Source organism: Papaver somniferum, chromosome 7 (assembly GCF_003573695.1).
Source record: "Papaver somniferum cultivar HN1 chromosome 7, ASM357369v1, whole genome shotgun sequence".
Classification (NCBI taxonomy): domain Eukaryota; kingdom Viridiplantae; phylum Streptophyta; class Magnoliopsida; order Ranunculales; family Papaveraceae; genus Papaver; species Papaver somniferum.
The window spans coordinates 164,623,395-164,645,829 of NC_039364.1; the positions used below are offsets into that span (position 1 = coordinate 164,623,395).

Here is a 22,435-nt window from a genome sequence, read left to right on the forward strand (position 1 = left end):
CCCTATAACAGGTTACTTTGTTAAAGGTAACAAACAATGAGTCCAATTTCGTAATGCACTATTAACCATATGTCTATATCTCCGATAGATTACCATTTTTCATGTGTGTGCAAAATTTGAGCATTAAAATTCCATGTATATAACTATTTTGATCAGAATGTATATAACTATTATCGCCTCCTCTACGCTCAAACTACTGCAACTCCTCATGTTCTACGTAAATTGATATATCACTTCTGAGAAGAAGAAGATGGAAAGCGTTCATTCATGCCCGGTTACTTGTATACAGTTGGAAGGGGATTGTCTCATTGTGGCTAATGCTATGAAAGGAAGCCAAGGTTCCATTAAGTGGACAGCCAATTCTACTATTAGAGATTGTCTTGGAACTCTTAACGTTTTCGATACTCAGTCTGTTTCAAGGTTTGAAAAACATCCGTTTTTTTCCAAAAAACACCCGTTAAAATGGTCACGTCCATATACCGTGGTCGTGAGGGTACCCTAATTCCGTGCCTATATAATGCCGATAAATAGGAAATATTTAACGACAGTTTTTTAGGACCGTTTTTCCGTTTTCGCACACGTTATAACCGTTTTTCTAAAATTGAATTTTACGTTTTTTCCATCTAAATAACATTTTAACGCAAGTTTTTTAGACCATTTTTCCCGTTTTCACGTCAGTTATGACCGTTTTTAATAAAAAAATATATAAAAATATTTTCTTATAATTTTTATATTTTAAATTAAAGATTAAAAAATTACAACTAATATTTTAAAAATAAAAGGATAAAATAATAATATATAGAAAACGTTATTAGACCCGTTATAACTGTTTTCGTGCACGTTGTAACCGTTAGATAGGAATTTCAAACCATAATTCTTTTTCATTTACTATTTAATCGTTATAACGCCCGTTATTTTAGAATAACATATAAAAAACACGTTTTTTCCTAAATAACGTGATTTTTGCCTAAAACGTGCTCACACCCGTCAAAATGCGTTATAACGGTCACGCTCAGTAGCCGTGACTTGAGTCGTGACCTGTTTTTCAAACCTTGGTCTGTTTCTCATGTTCCAAGAGAAAAGTTTAGCCCATGAACTAGCAAAAAAACGCTAGTAGTTTGGAGTCTAAAGTCGTCTCTTTTAGAGTCCCTCGTGAGAGGAAAATTTTGTAATTAATAATATGATTTCATGTGAATTTCCTCTGTTGTGGTTAAAAGCTGAATAAAGCTCTCTTCTGAGAGCTTCTAGCCCCGCCAGGATATATTTCGACCAATAGGATCCTCGTGTTATTTCACACCACCAAAACTACGTCAGGAAATAGCATCGTTCGGAAAGAAAAAAGACGGGGACTCTATTTTGTATGTTCAAATCGTAAATCTAATCTCTATTTGCGGCTTTGACCCTCCTGTCTCTTCCTCTCCTTTTAATAAACCCTACCGAAAAAATTCCTTCTTTTTCCTGTTGTCTTACGGCAATAAACTAAACTTTCAAAGGATTTTGCTGGGTTTATGGTAACAATGGCGTTGATATCAGTTACCTGTCCATTTAGTTTGTTTATGATTTTTCTATTGATTCTGATTTTTTTCTTTCTTATTGTTTGATGAATGTATTACTGCTGTTAACAGAAATCAGAGATTATGATGTAAGTATTCGTGGTAGATAAGGTAGAAGCTATTCGTGAAACAATAGGGTTTTACGCCTCTAAGCTTTTAATACTTCTTAGTTCGAGCTTTTCTTGACTAGAAATCCTTTGTGCATTATAAAATTGGATATTGTTTTGGGCATACAATTGACTTATTGATCAATGATTCGATTTTTAACCAGACGTACATTTTTTTTTATATATGTTTCTTTTGCTTAGTCATGGTTGGTTCTCTGCTATTACCTCCGTTTTCGGCTCAACTGCCTGTGTGGGAGGGAGAAGAGATCAAGGCTGCCTAATTAAGCAGGTTACATGATTTATGATTGGAGGAAGTGATTTCAAAATTACATTGCAGGTCAGTGCACAAAAACCCTAGATTTATTTTTTTTGAAGCATGTTTTGCTAATTTTATTGTCTATCAGGTGTTTGTTAATGATTTTCATGTTTATAAGAGATAAGTTGTTCTCAAATCCCAACCATGATTATTATAATGTGCTCTGATTTTTGAAGTTTATGCTTATCATGTAGTATGATTTCCATTGTATACATAACTTGCTTCTCATAATAATTTTTCTGCTCCTGTTTTTGTTTTACCTTATAGGCTGTTCTCAGTGAGATGCGGAAGGGGAAATAAAAGCATGATGTCCAAGGAAATATGCTAGGTAAATGTTGCAAGCGACTTAAATATTACCGAAATGTTTCTAGGCATAATATAGTACTGATGTTTTCATAGTAGTTACAGTACTTGATGTCCAAGGAAATATGTCAGGTAATGTTTTCATAATTCTTCTTGCAGCAATATGGAAATTATGATATGATTATATCAATCTTGAAATTATGATATGATTAATATTGATATGATTATAATATCAATCTATATTATTTGCAACAATCAAAAGATTAGGCGTAGGTAGGTTCATTTTTATAGATTAGGCATTGCTATTCAAAGAGGAGTTGGAGCCCAGCTTGTCGCTAGGTTGCCAACCAAAAGCTTTGTATGATTTTTCTATCAAAAGAGAAGAGGATATTTAATAATTTTCTTGATTGCATGTAATCTTTACTGATTTTGCTACTTATTTTTATATTTGTAAATAAAAATGATATGATTAAATAGGAATTACAATAAGTTTCGATATTTGAGTATTTTTGGGATTTGGTTTTGCTAGATGTTAGAATAGAATTGGTGATGTCTATGGAATCTGTTTGAGTTTTACTATTTAATGCTTAGTTTCGTATTTTTCAATAGTTCATAATAGAATTGAATTGGCTTGATGGTGGACATGAAAGCATTATGACGTTGGTTAGATAAAAAATGGTATCGGGGATTTTAGATGCTCCGTATGTGCACGTGCAGGAAGAAATTAGGTATTCTGTAATGTACCAAAAGGAATATCCACTGATATCCCCAAGCTTCCAAATTTGTGCAACTTCAGATCTACATAAGGCTTTGCTAATGATGCCGAGAACAACAACATCGTTAACTTTTTTTATTTGTGTTGGTTTTTAAACTCTTTTTGGTTATATATCTTACAGTTGGTGGCGGTATCATCCAGGGTAAGTTGAGTCAGCAGACACGTTGGGATCAGGACGAGCGAGTGAGATGGATACACGTAAGGCAAGATTCATATGGGATAAGGTTAAGTTAGTTCTGGAAAACGGGGTACTTACTGCTACAACTGTATTGAATTGCCTATTATGGTGTTCAGTTGTTGTTTTACATAGTTTGAATTTTATTACGATGTATGTATTAATGTATTTCTATTGATGCGTGTTAATTTTGCTTTATTCGAGTCTCAGGTAACTCTTGGAATTGATTTGATTTTCTTTGGCTCAATAGCCAAAACATGCTTATAGCAAGGAAGTGAGATGCATTAACGGGTAAATCTTGAAATTTAGATGGCTTCAAAAAAAAATAAAAAATGATTTTCAGTTCTTTGTGATATTAGTTTGTGTTGATATGATCTGATTTTGGCTTTATGTTAATTTTGATTTGCAGGGAGCCCTTCAGGTTTAGGTTTGAAGTGTAGCCAACAGTTAAATGTAGATAATATTTATCAGAACCCTTCAACAATAATAGTCTACGCATGGATACATGAAAACTGATATGCAGGTCAGGTGTAAGGAGGACGGTATGAACGTTGCTCGCGTGGATATGTCTCTTTCCTTCAGTTTACCTACAGATAGGGCGAGGCAGGATTAATCTCTGATAGGTGGTGACTGTTGGTCCATGGTGGTTCTTGCAATCTAAATAGTTAGTGCGTGGTTCAACCAATAGTTAGCATACACTAGAAATGGATTAGTAAGACAAAGATCATCTTTCTATTCTCTTTACCATGGTTAATTATTTTACTTATATTGGAACTGAATTGCATGAAAAATCATGTAATTAAGCTTGATCTCCAACTATCCTCATGTTGAAGGATATCAATGTGGTGTTGTCGTGTCGGTACTATCTGAACAAAACAACGTATAGTATATCTGGATTTTTTTTGGGGGGTCATTTTGTGGTTTATTTAGTCAAGACTCAATACTTTAGTCGTCTCTTTTTCATCGAGGAATTTTAGTTATGAAGATTTTAAGAATGACTAATCATTTACTTCTCCGGACACAATAAATTCGCCCAAATTCATTTTGTTAGGGACAGCAAATTTGAGCCCGTTCAGAGCACGGGCGTACCACCTAGTAATAAGTAATTAAGTTTAATGAATCATCTTTTCCAATGCAGCCAGATCAGAGTATGGAAAACGTGTGGATTAGTAAATTCTAGAAGAAATCATTCCACAACCGCTCATTTCATTAATCATGTCACTTTTTTCCACTACAACTATATTATATTACATTATATTTAACCTGTAAATCAATAATACAAGATTTAACCTGTAAAAGGCTGGAAAGTGTGTTTCACTATTTGTTTGTTTTCCTTTATGATTGAATTGGAGATTTTATTGGACAAGAGATAACTTACAATATCTCTAACAAAGAAGATGGATTCCCGAGAATTTAAAAAACCAAAAGCGAGAAATTCATTTCTGCAGTAAGACGGTTAGACCTGCTGCAGTCTCCAAGTTAACAACAATGTTTTTGCTTTTGAATTATACCTGTCTCTGAAAGTTATTCCGTTACGTTCTCCAGAGCACCCAGGTTACTGCTGCAGGAATGCATGACCAAACAGACTTTCCTGACGTTTCACTAGGGACCCAACGTTCCCGGCTTATGCATCCTTCCGTAGCTAGGAGTAAGATACAACCATATACTCTGCCAGCCACCTTACAGTGAAGAATTAGAATACATGAATTATGCAGCGCAACACCCTCCCTTTGTAGTATATCTATAGTAATTAGTCGTGTGCTTACATCGCGCCACATGATTAAACTTCAGGAGGAGTTGTATATTACTAGTGTTCATTCAGTTTGATCAAAAGTTCTCTTGAGTAAAGTTGATTTCCTCGGCTTCTGGAGTTTTTTTGCTAGTTCTTGTAATCTCGCTTGTAGTTCCGCCGGAGATTTCTCCAATTCATCACAAATCTATCGAAAATAACAGACGAAAACTTAATTAGCTAAACATTTTAATCATATCGAAAGAAAATGTCATTTTTGGCGAATCAATAATCAAGTTAAGAAAATGTGGGATTATATTACTATATCTCGACTAATTTAGTAACAAACCTTGGCTTCAAAATGATGCAAAACCTTAGTTGCATCACGACAGTGTGTTGAACGGACCAGTTCAAGTTGATGGTTTTCAAGCTCATCTAAAACATCTGCCGGTATTAATACATTCTGCGGAGTGGTGCTCTTAGTAACCAAAGTAACATTAACTCTGTCACCTCGAACTCGTAACGCTACCGAAGAAGAAGGTTTGGGAGCAATCCGGATATCACAATCACTTATTGTGCTTGCAGCAGAAGTTGCCTTGTTCTTTTTATTATCCGAAGAACCTTGAAATGCCGGCAGAGAAGAAAACTTTGAATTTGACAGAACGGACGAAGTAGTACTGGATGAAGCATCATCTATTGAAGTTTGTAGAGAACGAAGACGATCAGCAGCTTTAGGTATGTACTCAATAAGTGCATCAAGGATTGCAGATTGTTCATTGCGTATTGTTCTAGAATTAGGTAATAATGAATGAAGAGATGAAAATAATTGTGTCATTGATTTTCTTCGTTCTCTTTCTAATAATTTATGTCTTTCTTTTGCATCTATTATTCCACCACCTCCATTTCCTCCTCCATATTCTGGTTTTCCATTTGATTCTTCTACTACTTCTGGATCACTAGTACAATCAATTGCCATGGATTCTGAATTACTGCTCTCTTAGCTCTGCTTTAATTATAAGTAGAGGTTATCAACCACTACTACTACGAGTCTACGACTGCGGTACACATTTATACTTTTATATATACACATGCAGCACATTTTTTCTACTTGTTTAACATTTCTTTGTTGAGAAAGAGTGAGTTAATTATTTATGTTTTGCTAGGTAAATAAGACTACGTTAAGAAGGAAGGCAAAGTACAACCAATACTTTGTGAAGCAGAAAGCCATCAGACAAAGACATACAGTACAAGAACAAAAGGTAGAAACCCCAAAAACAAATAAATTCAACTAAGGTGGTTCAAAGAAAAAATTCTCCCAATTAACAGCCACTTCTTGGAGATGATAACCGCGCATGTCAGGAGAACCAGCAGCCTAAGAACGAAGGAAAGGCACTGATTTTCGAGTCAGTGATAAATGCCTCCACCCGCTTCCAAAAAAATATTCCTACCAATAAAATGAGGATGCTCCAGTTTTTGAAAGACAAGTAAAAAGTGGGTGAAGGTTCGCTTTAATTAGAAATAAATGATCCCAGACTTGTTGACTAAAGCTACACTCCTGAAACGAATGCTTACTACTGGTATTAATCACCTGCCGCCAGTGACGGAGCCAGAACTCTGTTGTTGGGTGGGGTGGGGGGACAAATTACAACATCGTACAATGTAGCTTTACTCAACAAGATAGTGTACAATGTTGTAATTCGACTCCAAAATTCTTTAGTGTTTTTTCAAAAAGATTTTGCTACAAAATGTGTCTTCAAGATACTACAGAAGTAATGCCTCAACGGTCTACACTCTTCACATTATTTGGAGACAAGCTCTGTTACATAATATTTTCGTCTTGTTAAGTAAAGTAACAACAAAAATGATTAGCTGACCATGAAAAAAACCCGAAGGGATTCTCATGTGAAACTAACAGGGAGACGTACTTTACACTTTCTCTATCCTAGTGATTCAACTATTTCCCAACAGACCGTTGAATCTCCCATTGGTTTTCACCTCAAGATTATTGTTGGGTGCGGGTGTTGTTGAACAGCATTTCGGCAAAAGATCGGGATTATTTTGTAATGGGCTCTGAGGTAGAACAGATATTTTGTAGTGGGCCCTGGGGTAGGACCAATATTTGGTGGTGTTAAAATTATTACAATCCTTGGAAATCAGCATTTGTGTCTCATCAAAGAGATCAAGAAAATGTGGTGGTGTTAAAAGCAAATATTATCTAATCAACAACATTTAGAGAATTCATAACCCCGTTGTAGGAAGGTCGCATCATTTTGAATCCATAAGTCTCAAAGAGGGCCAGGTTCAAATTATTCGGGAAACTATCTTTTAGAGTGAGTTATTTGAATTTAAACCCGAAAAAACTGAGACAAAGAAAAACTAGGAAGAAGAGATAAATGCATTGTTGTGTCACTATTCGATTACAGTGTATGAATATACTTCATTTGATTATGATCACATAGTAGAAACGTGTGCAAGTTAAAAAAAAAGACAACAATTATATGGTTTGAAGCAATCTCCGAGAACATGGTTTGGGAGATTCACCAAGTCAATGACAATATTTGGTTATCACCATGTCAATTCTGATTACACATTATTCTTGAAGAGATCTCACATACGCGTTTGAAGCCGTGTCAGAAATATGCATGAGTATGTGACTCGTAAAGCCTCTCAACTGAGCTTTCGTCACTTCGCATATTTCATCAATACTTCTGTATAGGAATCGATAATGATTGGACGGCTCCTAGACATACTGCATGCTAGTATAGAGCGTTAACGTCTTTAGGATGTCTCAATGTTCCCAAACTATACATAATTAATATTCAGGACGAGTATGATGTCTCTACCATGTCATACCTCGATTCTCGAATAAACGCTCCTAGACATATTGCATGCTAGTATAGGGACATTCATATATTAATTCTAACGCAACATTCACCAATTGAATTCCTAGAAAATAATCTATTTTATCTCATTACTTCATTTCATGGCTTATTCTCAACTGAATTCCATGAATTAACAATAGATATTCACTTTTCGGGTATTTAGGCCAGCACCGATTAAACCCCGAGAAAATGGTGCGAGTGTACTCAACAATAATGCACGAACGAGCACCCAAATATGCATAAGTGAGCACCCAAATGCATAAATGAGCATTCAAAAATATGGACGAACGAGGAAACCTACGCAAAATAGGGAAAGAAAATAATATAAAATAAAATAAACAAGAGGCGCACGGGACTGGGCCCATAAGACGGCCGGTCATGCCACCGTGGCCGGTCCTGTCTCTCCCTTTATTTTATTTTTAACCTATTTTACTATTTTCCTTGTCTCTTGAAAACTTCCTCATTTGAGCAAAACTCCTAGTTTCTCTATATTTCCTCACATCATGAAAAATAATAATATAAAATAGGGAGAGCACGAAACTGGACACATGGGCCGGTCGGCCATGCCTTGGCCGTGGCCGGTCCCACCCCTCCCTTTTTTTTCTTATTTTATTATTATTATTTCTTCTCTCATCTCATGAAACTCGCTCGTTTGAGCAAAAATCTGGTTTTTCCATATTTCTCAAATATTGCTCAAACTACCAAAAAGCTAAAAAGTCAAATGGTCACACGACCATCCGGGATACTCACGACAAATATTAAATTATTATTATTTTAATATTCTCATAATATTGGTCGCACGAGTAAAGTTCTACTTGCTCATTCAAGCAAAATCGAGAGTTTCAGTCAAGATCAAACTCTTCTGAAAATCCAAAATATTGCTCGAACACGCACCAGAAAATACCAAAATTCTCAGGATTGAGTCACGGACAATATGGTGACACGAGCATGCCACCTTGATCGACCAAGGTCGGCTCTTTGGCTTGCAGAAGCCGATCCCACACTCTATCATGATTTTTACCTAACTAATCTTCCATAATTCATATTGAGTTCAAACTCTTTCCAAACAGTTTGGAACTTGAACAATCGACCATCAGTTGGTCCCACGACCACCAAGGGCCGGTTTTATACCCCTTGGTCGGTCCCTCTCTCCATAATTAGGTTTTACCACCTTGTTAGAGCACTGCTCGGTCGAACTCGCAAGCGTTGCTATCTCAAGCTTGTTTGTCAAGTTTAGTTGTCAAAACTATAAGTCTTGATTTCTAGTCTACTTATAGCTAAGTATCGGATTAGGATAGTAAGTGTAGTTGAGCTTTAGACTTCACGGTGTTCATTGAATGAAGACGAAGAACTACTCAAGGGAACTTGTGGAACTTCATCAACAAAAGGTATGTGGAGACTTGAACTCATCTATCACTCAAAAGTCTATCTAGTATATCTCCTATTTGAGACAAAAATTCGTATTGTTATATAGACTTCAATTATACATATTTGGTATTTCGAGCCGAGTTTATCTCGCTTATCTATTTCTCGAAATATGTGTTGGTAAGCTTCCGCTTTAACCAAGTTAATCTTTTATTCTTGACGAAAGTAAAAAGGATGATCACGTGAAAATCGCCTTGTAACATCTTGCATGATTTGTGTGAGACAGTCATTTGATGTAGAATCGGAATATTTCGTATTGATCATTCGATCACTTGAAAATTGCTTTGAAGCTAATAGTTTGTGTGAGACAGCTATTGTCGTCTTCCAAGAATGTTTCAATGGTTGAAATGAGGGTTTAGAACATGTAGCCATAATTGGATATAAACATAGTGTGTATTCACATTTGTGTAAAGTCCAAAACCGGGAACCATGGTATGCGTACCCATACGCGTACTGGTTGGTTGTTGGAAGTCCGGGAACTAAGTATGCCTACTGACAGAAGTTCAAGTTCCGCGAATTTCTGCTGGAGTTTGGAAGAGTAAAATGGTATGCGTACCCGTACGCGTACTGGCGTAACCATACTCAGTCCGGCTACTTAGGTATGTGTACCAGTTTGCATACTTAAGTAAGTTATGTTCTAAAATCGGTTTGTTCATGAACTAATACATTTATATAATAAGGAATGTAATCTTTTGAAAACCGTGACTATAATGTTCATGAAATGATTCAAGTGAATCAAAATCGACTTTGCTTCAATTATGTCTGGTATACTTCTATGAGAATATAAACAATTGAACAACTCTCTAACTAGTTTCATTTGAGTCATTTGAACTAGTTATGATAAAGATGAATAAGGTTGATATGAAAGTGCTCATATGGCTTACCATTGGTTAACTATTGTTGAACCAACTAAGTGTACACGTTTAGGTACGGTTACCTTTATCTAAATGATGGTACATTTCATTTGTGTATAATAAGCTAAGTTCGATCTAACGGTTGAAAGATATTAGTTTGAATCTAATCAGGTTTTCATCTAACAGTGAATATTGAATGCTTTGTTACCAAGGTAGCATTGATTGCAAACCCTGATTTAAAGACTATATAAAGGAGAACTGTAGCAACTGGGAAAACTAATCCACACACCTCATGTGTGATACTAGTTGCGACTAGAGTCGATTCTCCTTTAACCTTAGGTTTTTCACGAAAACCTGTAGGTTAACGACTTAAAGACTTCATTGGGATTGTGAAGCCAGACCCAACTATTTACTCTGTAATTGCGTGTTCTGATCTTGCTGTTTCTATCGTGATTGAGTACTATCTTTTTTAAGATTTGCTCGAGATTTATTCTCTGATAGGCAAGATTGAAAAGTAGTCACAAACATCTTCGTCTCATCGTTTGTGATTCCACAATATCTTGTTCCGTTAATCGATTAAGATTATTGTGAGGTGATTGATAATACTAGGATGTTCTTTGGGAATATAAGTTCGGTATATCAATTGGTTCCTGTTCAACTTGATTTATCAAAAGACGGAACAAAACTCGTAGGTATATCTGTGGGAGACAGATTTATCTATTCAATAGACTTTTCTGTGTGAGACAGATTTGTTTATCAAGTCTTCAAGGATCAATCAATTTCAATCAAGAACCAAAGGTTGGATTTCCCAATTGATCGATTCAACGCACAACCTGTGATATTTCAATTATATAACAAAATACAATGCGGAAAAGAAATAACACAGACACCGAAATTTTGTTAACGAGGAAAACCACAAATGCAGAAAAACCCCGGGACCTAGTCCAGATTTGAACACCACACTGTATTAAGCCGCTACAGACACTATCCTACTACCAATGAACTTCGAACTGAGATTGTAGTTGAACCCTAATCAATCTCACACTGATTCAAGGTACAGTTGCGCTCCTTACGTCTCTGATCCCAGCAGGATACTACGCACTTGATTCCCTTAGCTGATCTCATCCACAACCAAGAGTTTCTATGACCCAAAGTCGAATACTTGATAAACAAGTCTGTCTCACATAGAAAAGTCTATTGGAATAGATAAATTTGTCTCCCACAGAAATACCTACGAGTTTTGTTCCGTCTTTTGATAAATCAAGGTGAACAAGAACCAATTGATAAACCGGACTTATATTCTCGAAGAATAGCCTAGTATTATCAATTACCTCACAATAATCTTAATCGTATGGTAGCGAAACAAGATATTGTGGAATCACAAACGATGAGATGAAAGATGTTTGTGACTACTTTTTATATTACCTATCGGAGATTAAATCTCGAGCCAATCTTAAAGAATATAATACTCAAACACGATAGAAACAACAAGATCAGACCACACAACTACAGAGAAAATAGTTGGGTCTGGCTTCACAATCCCAATGAAGTCTTCAAGTCGTTAACATACAGGGTTATGTGAAAAACCTAAGGTTAAAGGAGAATCGAATCTAGCTTATACAACTAGTATCATACAGGAGGTGTGGGGATTAGGTTTCCCAGTTGCTAGAGTTCTCCTTTATATAGTTTTCAAATCAGGGTTTCCAATCTAAGTTACCTTGGTAACAAAGAAGTCAATATTGACCGTTAGATGAAAACCTGATTAGATTCAAGCTAATATCTTTCAACCGTTAGATCAAACTTAGCTTGTTACAGACAAATGAAATGTACATTCATTTAGGTTTATGTAGTCGTACCTAAATGTGTACACCATGTAGGCTCAACCATAGTTAATCGAGGTTAGCTATATGAACACTCTCATATCAACCTTATTCATCTTAACCATAACTAGTTCAAATGACTCAAATGAAACTAGTTAAAGAGTTGTTCAATTGCTATATTCTAATAGACGTATACAAGAACACAATTGAAGCAAAATCGTTTTGATTCACTCGAATCAATCATGAACATTATAGCCACGGTTTGCAAAGAATGCATTCCTTATTATATAAATGTATTAGTTCATGAACATAACCGATTTTATAACTTTAACCTTCAAGTATGCAAACGGGTACGCATACTTTAAATACCCGGACTGAGTTTGGGTTTTGCCAGTACGCGAACGGGTACGCATACCTCCAATCCCAGCATAAAATCTCGGACATGAACCTTACGCCAGTACGCATACGGGTATGCATACTTAGGTTCCCGGACTTCTCAAACCAATAGGTACGCGTACGGGTACGCATATTCTGGTTCTCTGACATGGATAACATATGTGCAAGAGTACACAACATGTCACAATCCAATAATGGTTAAGTGTTCTAAACTATTATTTCAATCATTGAAACTTTCTTAGAGGATGACAATAGCCGTTTTCACACACTATTAGCATCAAAGCAATTTTCAAGTTATTGAAATAATCATAAAGAAACATTCCAAGTCTACACCAAATGATTGTATCACATAAACCATATAAGATGTTACTCGGAAATTTCACATGATCATCTTTTGACTTTCGTTAAGAATATAAGATAAACTTGGTCGAAGTGAAAGCTTGCCAACACATATTCCGAGAAATATCTAAGCGAGTTAAACTCATCTCGAAATCTCAAATGTGTATAATGCAAAACTATATCGCAATACGACTTATGTCTCAATAAAGGAGATAAAGTAGAAATAGACTTTCCAAGTGATAGATGAGTTTTAGTCTCCACATACCTTTTTGTTGATGAAGTTCCACAAGCTCTCCTTAGTAGTTCTTCGTCTTCAATGATGAACACCATGAAGTCTAATGCTCAACTACACAATCTGTCCTAGTCCGATACATCTATAAGTAGACTAGAAATCAAGAATTATAGTTTTGATTATTAACATTGACAAACAAGCTTGAGATAGCAATGCTTGCGAGTTCGACCGAGCAATGCTCTAACAATCTCCCCCTTTGACTATTTTAGTGACAAAACTATCAATACATATGGATTACAAAATTAATAAACTTTGTAGCTTCTCATCTAAATGCTTGATCTCCTTGTTTCTTCAACATTACTCGAAATCTTCGTCACTTCCAAGTACTCAAATGATTCCAAATGTGTTCAACTCAACATCATAGTTGCTGAAGATCCGTAGCAATAACAATGAGAAAATAGTTGCTCTCAATCATTGTTATACAGTGTCATAGTATCAATATAAAACATCAAAGTTCAATTGTATCACAACTTTGGCAACAATACTATGGCGATATGTATCACTCCCCCTTAGTCAATACTTCATCTCACAATGAAAACACTCCCCCCTTACATAATGATCCGTAAACCATATGTATTTTTAGTGTGAACTACACATTAATTCTCCCCCTTTATGTCAATATAAATTGGTAAAGGTACAAAAACTAGTGGGATCCTCATGAAATTTTCCAAGAGATACTTCATGACCAAAAGAGAACAACATATCAACTTGTTTAGACGCCATCATATAGCCGAAACTAAATGCATTCATCAAGGAGTTTATAAAGATACAAGATAACCCCTACAATATTCCACAGCCGCACTCCCCACTAAAATTTGGCAATTAAGCACAAGTTCAATTAAGAACTATCCCCCCTAAGATGTCATTCCCGAAAGAACAACAAGAGCGACCTTACTTTTAAAAGAAAAGAAGGATTTCTTTGGACATTAACAAATCACATGAAACATGAATTTGTATCCAAAAATCTCAATTGAATTAACCACAAGGAAAATGATCAACTCAATTAGTCATGCTCAACATAAGAGCACTTACGGAGCAACACAGAATATACACAAAGATGTGGATCAGGGAAAGACCAATAATGCGGAATAATCAAAGATTCATTCTATTTTTCATCACTATTTGCACAATGACATATAATAGATTTAATCTTTGTAAACAAAATTTCATCCTTTCTTCCATCAATATTTGCATAATGACATAAAAGGCTTAACTTTTGTATTCAAAAGTTCATTCTATCTTTTATCAATACCATACTGACATGTAATAGAGATAACTTTTGAACAAGTATGGGACAGTCAAGGTTCACGGACGTAAACAACATATCCCATAACAATTTGCAATATATAAAACCATAAAGATTAATACTGCAAAAATCATCTTCCAAATCAACTTTAGAATTTAAATAAATAAATCTAAAAACATTGCAAGATGAAAACGTTGGAAATAGCTATGTGTACTCACAATAAGGGCTATTACAAACCCTAGTTATCCTTCTTAAAAACACATGAATAAAATTTTCATAAGAAGTTTCCTAGACATTGAGACCTCTGAAAAATTCTTTATCATCCCCGAACTCCTTGTTGTCAACGGCCATGGGAACATAAGTTTCATCAAGAAAGGATTCAATTCCAACAAACCTGATGCCGAAACAGGGCCTTATGAATTTCAAGAGTTCTCAAAGAAATAGCCTTTATTTCCTAAATCTCCTTCCTTGTTTCCTTCAACTCTTTAAAAACACCAGAAAAATGCTGAGAATTTGAAGGAACAATTCTTGACTTTCTCACATTCCTTATTTTTCTTTTCAAAGTTGGAGGTTAACGGAGATTTATCTTTTTCCTTCATGATTGATGGCTTAACAATCATATTAACATCTTTTCCATCAGAAGACATAATGCTTGGAGTATCCATACAAGCGGAATTGTGAGAGAAAATCACAAGATAATCTCAACAAGCAGTCTTATGATAAAAAGAGTTTTGAGAGAAGGAAAAAGGAATGTAGGGTTACGGAACTTTTAAATCACAAGTTCACGTACGCACAACTCTCAACCCTAAATAAGATAAAATTTTCGATAATAACCCTCTTTTATTGATTAAACAGGGAAGTCCCTTCCAATATCAATTTGATATGAAAAGAGGCACGAATTCCAGACTTACAATGCTCAGCAGAGCAAAAACAAGAAAAAATAAAATCAAAACAATCTAAAACCAATTTTCTTTTCCTAAATCCTGAGGTGTGCATAATCTTGTCTCTTTTGATCATGCACATGAGACAAGATGCACTAACCAACACAATTAAGTTGTGCTGGGGTGAACAATAATCTGTCCACCATAACCTTTTCCAAAGGAATTCATAGAGCCCTGTTTCTCATAGTGTTTAGACCATAAATTTCTCTCTAATGATCTAGTCTTTTCTTTGGAAACTAACTTCTTTGAAGAAGAGATGCGTTTACATACCTCTGATGATCTTTGAACAAGTTTGAGATTGTTAGCTAATCGATTCGCTCTTCGTTGAAGTTTGTTGACATATCTCAATTTGTGTTTGTACTTGAAAGTTCATGACCTTTGAGAGAACAATAAGAGCATGTCAACATGGAGGATGATTCAGATGCCCGAGATGTGTACGCGGCTAGACATATAGTGGAACCTGAAAAATCATAAGAAAAAAAAAGCTTCGGTAGAAACAGATAGATCCATTTTTTCTTCCAGACTGGTTGAGATTTCTTCTAAAAGAATATCAAGATCGATGTATGTATTGCTACCATTATCAAGATCAATATGTTCACAAAGAAGTGCAACACTTGAATTTTCGTCTTCATTAGAATCATAGTTGTCAGACATTTCATCAAGAGTTGCAGCTAGACCTTTGTTCCCAGTGTATTTTTTATGATTTGTACACTCATTTGCAAAATGACCAAAACCTTTACACTTGAAGCACTGAGGCATATCCTCGTCATCAGTTTCATCAATATCCATGTTTTTAGGAGGAACACGATTATGAGGTTTAACTGATGACCTAGGATTATCTCTGGAGAATCGTTTACTTCTCTTCAATAGAAGATCCCTAAACTGTTTTGTGGTCAAGGAGACTGACTTGTCAAGATCTTCATCTGATGAATCAGTCTCAGAAAGATCATCTTCATAGATGCAAACACTTTTACTTTTGTGAAGTAATTTAGTGTTCTTTTGTGCTTTGAAAGCAACATCCTTTCCGGATTTGGATGTATTATCATGTTCAAAGATCTTTAACTTCCCAACCAGAGTATTTCTGGAAAGAGTTGCAAGGTTATTTCCTTCAACGATGGCATGCTTCTTAGAATCGTATGCAGCAATCTGAGAATTTTCATCACAATGCCATGTTCAAGAATAGTCTTACCCAATGCAAAAGATGCATTAACAATTTCAGACACTTTGTGATTAAACTAATCAAATGAATCTTCATCTGCCATACGAAGGTTTTCCCAATCAGAATTTAGGTTTTGAATCCTAGCTTCCTTTTCACAGGCATTCCCTTTTCTAAGATATCCCAAGCATCATTAGACCGAGTGCACATGGTGCTAAAGATCTGGGGTAATGGCATGGATGATAACATTTAACCCCTCAGAATTTTTCTTTGCAGCGAGAATCTCAGCAGGTTCGTATGCACCAATATCCTTTGGAACAGTTGCATCGCCTTCTGCAACAGTCGGAGGATTTTAGCCATTAACAACATAAAACCATGATTGAAAATCACGTGCTTGAAGAAAGGCACACATAACAATTTTCCACCATAAGCAATGAACCATCGAAGACTGGTGGTACGTTTATGGAGATAACACTTCTGTCCATATTCAGATCGCTACAAACACAGACTTATAAGGTCTTAAATGTGTTTGCCTGCTCTGATACCAATTGAAAAATCGGGGGTCTAACACCACACCTAATATTTCGTTTGGCAATCTGAATAGACAAACTCCAATATACTTTCTAGAGAATCAACTAGACAGTTAGACTCAATCTACAGAAAAGTATATCAAAGAGTTTTATATCTCTGTCTCACAATTCAATCTGCAATCAGCAAATAGAAATTTGCGATCCCAATTGAATATAAGAGTGTAGATGGGGAAAAACGATTTGCTGGTTTTTACGGAATTGAAGAGACGTCCGTGTGGAAACTCCTTGAGCCGAGAGAAATGTTGAACCTCACACAGATGCACTGCAGTAAGGGAGTGATTTAAGTTCGAGAGATCAATTTGTAGGACTCCGGCCTAAACCAAGAACAATGGTCGTTCCAGAGTCAATTCGGTCACAAGAGAGGATGGGTTGATCTGTAGGAGGGAAGCCGATAAATGTGTAGAATCAATGGTGATCTGAGATTGTAGGTGTGTTGTGAATTAAGCGTAAAAACGCTCTGAATGATTGAATTTTACTCAAATGAGAGTGATTGCTCAGACGATGAGTGCGTGTAGACGAAAGATTGTGTGTATGAACTTGCCGAGAAATTGCTTGTTTAGACGAATGTTCGATTATTCAAATCTTTTTCTTTTCAATCAGGATTCAGAGACATTTTATAATGCCAGAGTTGAGAACACCATGATCCCATGAAGTGTGACAGTTACTGAAATCAGAGAATGGGGAAGTGGGAAATCGTGTTAAAACCAGTTGCTCATCGTGCGAAGACTTGGTTAATTTTCCACCCACTACTTTGCTGACTCTTCCAACTGATTGCACGACATGCTCACATTCTCGTCGTGGGTGAACACACGTGCCGTAGACTGCCAGACCAAAACCCTAGTTAATACCCCCCATGTAACACGATTGATATCTCGTGATTGTGGAGTCAATTGCGGACTTTATGGGACGATGAGTCCATGTATTGTTGAGTTGAACATGATTTGCAAATGTTCTGAAAGTCATGAATTAAATATGTTTGCCGAGACAAGGTATTATTATGTTGATTACCTAAGACGAGCAAACTGTGTTGCTGAATTGTTGAATATTGATAGTTGAATCAATATTCTTGAATCTGAGCAAATATTGCTAATTCGAGCAAATATTGCCGGTTTGAGCGAATATTGCTCGTTTAATAAATTGTTGGTAGCAGGACCAAATAAATATCAATTTAAGATACTGACTGCTGGGTCGAGTATAATAAATAAAAGTGTTGATCACGGGATCAACATAAAATTATTAGTATTTGTATCCGCTAAGAATCATATTTTTGCAGAGTTCTGGATTCAAAACCCTAATTTTAATGAAATGATGATTTATTGAAAATCAACCGCAGAACGAAGAAGGGACCGGCTACATAGGATGATGACTCCAGCATGTAACGCCCAAATGCTCGAATGAGCAAAATACCAAAGTTTCTTGAGGACCAGTTGGTGAAAGAATGATTAAATGCTGGTTTAATCATTTATTAAAATAATGCTCGTGTGAGCGACAGATAACAAAACCTAGCCATGAAAAGATGAGGGACCGACCAAGAGGTCATGATACCGGCTCTTGGTGGCCGTGGAACCAATTGATGTTCGTTTGAGCAAACCCTTAATTGATTGAAAAGAATTTGAACCTAATATGAGCAACTCAACAAATTAGGTTAAAATAGTTAAAACATGTGGGACCGGCCACTTGCAAGCCTCATGTTCACCCTTGGTCGGTCAAGTGGATGCGCTCGTGTCACCATGGTGTCCGTGTCTCAGTCCTGAGAGTTTCGATATTTTCCGATGCGCATTTGAGCAACATTTTGAGAAAATATGAAGAATTCAGGGGTTTTGCTGAAACTAGGAAAATACTTGAGATGATGAAAAATAATTAATAAAGTAGGGAATTTCAAGGTGTGGGACCGGCCACGGCTAGGGCATGGCCGACCGGCTGACAGTCACGGTCCCACACACTTTTCCCTGTTTTATGTATTTTTTCTGAATTGAGGAAAATTCCATGAAACTGGAGAGTTTTATGAAATTAGGGAACTTCCATGAGATGAGAGAAATAAAATAATAAAATAGGGAATGATGGAGTGTGGGACTGGCAATGGCCAAGGAATGACCGGCCGGCCAACGAGCACGGTCCCAGGGCACTCTTCCCAATTTTATGTAAATTTCATGATTTTAGGGAATTTTCATAAAATCAAAGAGTTTTGTTGAAACCAAGATATTTTGTTGAAATCAGGGAGTTTTCATGGATTGAGGAAAACAAAACAAATAACAATAATAAAATAAGGAGCGTGTGGTACCGGCTAGGGCATGACCGGCCAACTAGGGCCCGGTCCCACGAGTTTTCTTAATTTTATAATATTTTTCACGGGTTTAGGAAAAATTCATGAAATCAGGGAATTTTCATGGTTTTAGGGAAAATTTATGAAATCAGGGAATTTTCATGGTTTGAGAGAAATAATAAAATAATGGGGACGTGAGGTGCGGGACTGGCAACTGCTAGGGCATGGCCGGCCGGTTGGTGCTCGGTCCCGTGACACCCTTCCCTAATTTTATTATTTTCTTGACATAAAGGAATATCATGAGATTAGAGAATTTCCTTGAATCGAAGGAGATTTGCTCGAATGAGAGGATTTTCATGAGATCAGGAAAAATAATAAAATATGATAAAAATATAAAATTGGGCGTGGGACTGGTCACGGCATGACCGGCCGGCTGGTGAGCCTAGTCCCTGACGCCTTTGCTAATATTTTTATCATTAGTATATTTCCTTCCTATTTTGCATAGGTTCATCGTTCATTCGTATTTTTGAAATGCTCGTTTGCGCATTCAAATGCTGGTCTGTGCATTATTGCTAAGTACACTTGCACCATTTTAGTCAGGGCCTATTCGATGCTCAGATGCCTGTTTCGTTGAATATTTATCACTAACCCGTGGAATTCTGCTGGGAAGAACTACGAATTGAAGTGACGAAACATAACAAAGAATCGTAGAATATTGTTGGATATTCAGGCGATTAGAGATAATTAACTGATGGCTCTATACTAGCAGGGCTTCCTATCTAGGAGCATTAATTATCTGAGAGTTGAGCAATATGAACTTGCTGGAGTATCATATTTCTCCTATATAGTCAGGGAAAACCTGGTTGCATCCTGAAGACGTTGTCGCTCTATACTAGCAGGCATGTTGTCTAGGAGCCGCCCAATCTTTCGATTCTATATAGAAATAATTATTGAAATTGCTCAGTATTCATGAGATGTGCCGTGGTTTCAGCTGGGAGACTACACATCTACAGATACTCTGAGAGACTCAGTCAGAGGTTTTATGGCATGAGCTTTCATCCTTTATTGAGAGACATGAGTCTCAATACTCATCCAATTTCCGGATCTGGAGCATAAATAATTACTGAAATTGCTCAGTATTCATGAGATGTGTTGTGGCCTCAGCTGGGAGACTACACATCTACATATACTCTGAGAGATATCCTTCTAAGTCAGAGGTTTTATGGCATGAGCTTTCATGCTTTATTGAGAGACATGAGTCTCAATATTCATCCAATTGCCGGATCCGGAGTATAAATAGTTAGGGTTTTATAATTTTACCCTCGTCGAAAATCCACCATCTACATTAAATCCCCTGCTCAGTCAGCATTGAATGGTGATTTTCCAGGTATAGACGAAAATAAGTAATTGAACTTAGTCATAAGATAAGACATTACCGGATTTCGACCGAATGAGCAAACCATGGTTTGAGAAAAAACCTTAGTGGTATAATAAAGCGTCATCCAGTAAGCATAAATTGATGTAGAACTGCGAACCTTGGTCGGTTTAGGATTCACGGGCCGGGCCCGAAAAGGAAATTCTTATGGAATTAGGTTTTGCAAATAAAATTTGGTATAAAAGGAATTAATTCCTTTTTATTTTTATTTCTTCCCGCACGTCCACCATCTCCCTCTCTTCTTCATCTTCTCGCCCAAGCAGGAGCATGAGAAAAATCGCCGGAGCGCCGACCACCAGCCGACCAGAGCCATCATCGTCCGGCCGGCGCCGACAGGTACGTGAATTATTTTTTTAAAGATTGTTGTTTGTTCATGAGTTGTTCGTCATAAAATAATATGGGTATACACATATTTTGGATGTGATTTTTATGAAAAACCCTTGTTTTAGGAGCGTATGTTCGTTCGTTCGATCGTTAGTTTAAGAAAGTAGCAACAATCCCTAACTTGAGAGAGATTCTTCTTTGGAAAAAAGACCTGTGTCCAGTGATAAAAAATTTTTTATGAGCTTTCATGGAAACCAAAACTTTATCTTTAAAAGATGTGAGCTTTCACAAAACCAAAATAAACCTTCGTTTCAAAGAAAAACGCTCGTACGAAGGAAAATAGATTCTTTTTTTTTTATCATGAAACCGTGGAGTTTCTCAAGGATATATTTTTTATTTTGATAAACTCACATGATCCTGAGCTCACGTCAAAATTTTTTACGTGATTTAATCACCGTATTATTGCTTCGTAAAATCAACACATGGGTTTTGAGTAACCTCGAATTTAGACAATTTATTTATGACAAAATATTGTCTTGGTTTAAATTTCATAGGTCAGTTGTGGATGTTTATAGTATGAAAATTGTGTCTATGATTTTATGAAAAATCAGTTTCGAAAATTAATAAAGCTTCGTTCGTTATTGCAGGTTTCAAGGAACGAACTAACTTCTGAGTGTCAACTCTTGCGGCACAATCACTATTGTTAGTAGAATTGTAAAGAGGTAAGAGTTTAGAATTACCATTTTGTAGACGGATTTATTAGCATGTTGCTAATCTTGTGTTCCTGGTTCTAGAAACTGGCAATTTCCAACAGCAGCAATTCCTCTAGCTCTTCTGATGAGGATCCCAAAGCTTATGCATCCAATTCGAAAGCTAAAAGAACTCACGATGAAGGGGCAAAGCCTAGTATACCCCCGAAAAACCGGAGAGTCACTTATGCCGAGCTTATGAAGCGAAAATCCGAGACTGATGAAGCGGAGGGTCGTATGCGTAGAAAAGATCGAATCCAGCGCAAAATACTGGCGGCAGAGGAGAGACGCCGATTCGTCGATTGAGTACCTTCTGACTCTGATGCTGATGCTTCCGAAGAGGAAACCACGTGGGTGTTACCAGAGTTCAAGGTCAAGCCTATGAAACGAGTTGATGCTGAACTTGAAGCTGAAGCAGAAGAAGACTCGGACTCAGACGATCCTCATACCCATCCAGACTTCATCAATGATCTTGATAATGATTCCGACGAAGAGGAGGATTCCGAGAAGGACAATGATGATGAATCTGACAGCTCAGATGAATCTGACGAATAGCTTTACTCTTGATCTTTCTTTTAAACATTTGAATATTTTCATAGCCTTCGTAGTAGACATCTTATTTGAACAACTTCTCTTAAGTATTAAGATTTTCCTTTTGTGAGAAATTCTTTTATCAAGGTTATTTCCTCTTGATTGGATCAGATAAAATGGGTCAATCCTCATACACTGAACCCATTGTGATCTTCCTTTACTTGCTTTATGGTT

General features: G+C 36.5%; 2 protein-coding genes and 1 long non-coding RNA gene across 4 annotated transcripts; 2 read left to right on the top strand and 1 right to left on the bottom strand.

Annotated features, from left to right (window-relative positions):
• The first annotated feature begins 1,390 nt into the window (after window positions 1-1,390).
• On the top strand, window positions 1,391-4,138 carry LOC113293138. 2 transcript variants are annotated; one of them, XR_003332066.1, is made up of 5 exons: window positions 1,391-1,997; window positions 2,244-2,304; window positions 3,176-3,302; window positions 3,440-3,520; window positions 3,639-4,138. It is a non-coding gene; the product is annotated as an uncharacterized LOC113293138 (long non-coding RNA). The 2 variants fall into 2 exon arrangements; XR_003332067.1 differs by having other exon boundaries at window positions 3,176-3,278.
• Window positions 4,139-4,544: 406 nt separating this feature from the next.
• On the bottom strand, window positions 4,545-5,985 carry LOC113293139 (transcription factor bHLH99-like). The gene is made up of 2 exons (XM_026541886.1): window positions 5,308-5,985; window positions 4,545-5,166 (listed from the first exon to the last, which is right to left on the bottom strand). The coding sequence occupies exons 1-2, from the start codon at window positions 5,932-5,934 to the stop codon at window positions 5,044-5,046; spliced, it is 750 nt and encodes a 249-aa protein (XP_026397671.1). The 5' UTR covers window positions 5,935-5,985; the 3' UTR covers window positions 4,545-5,043.
• A 14,879-nt stretch (window positions 5,986-20,864) lies between these two features.
• On the top strand, window positions 20,865-22,225 carry LOC113295493 (clumping factor B-like). Its single transcript, XM_026543824.1, has 3 exons — window positions 20,865-20,933; window positions 21,716-21,905; window positions 22,011-22,225. Exons 1-3 carry the CDS (start codon window positions 20,865-20,867, stop codon window positions 22,223-22,225), a joined length of 474 nt encoding a protein of 157 aa, XP_026399609.1.
• Window positions 22,226-22,435: the final 210 nt, after the last annotated feature.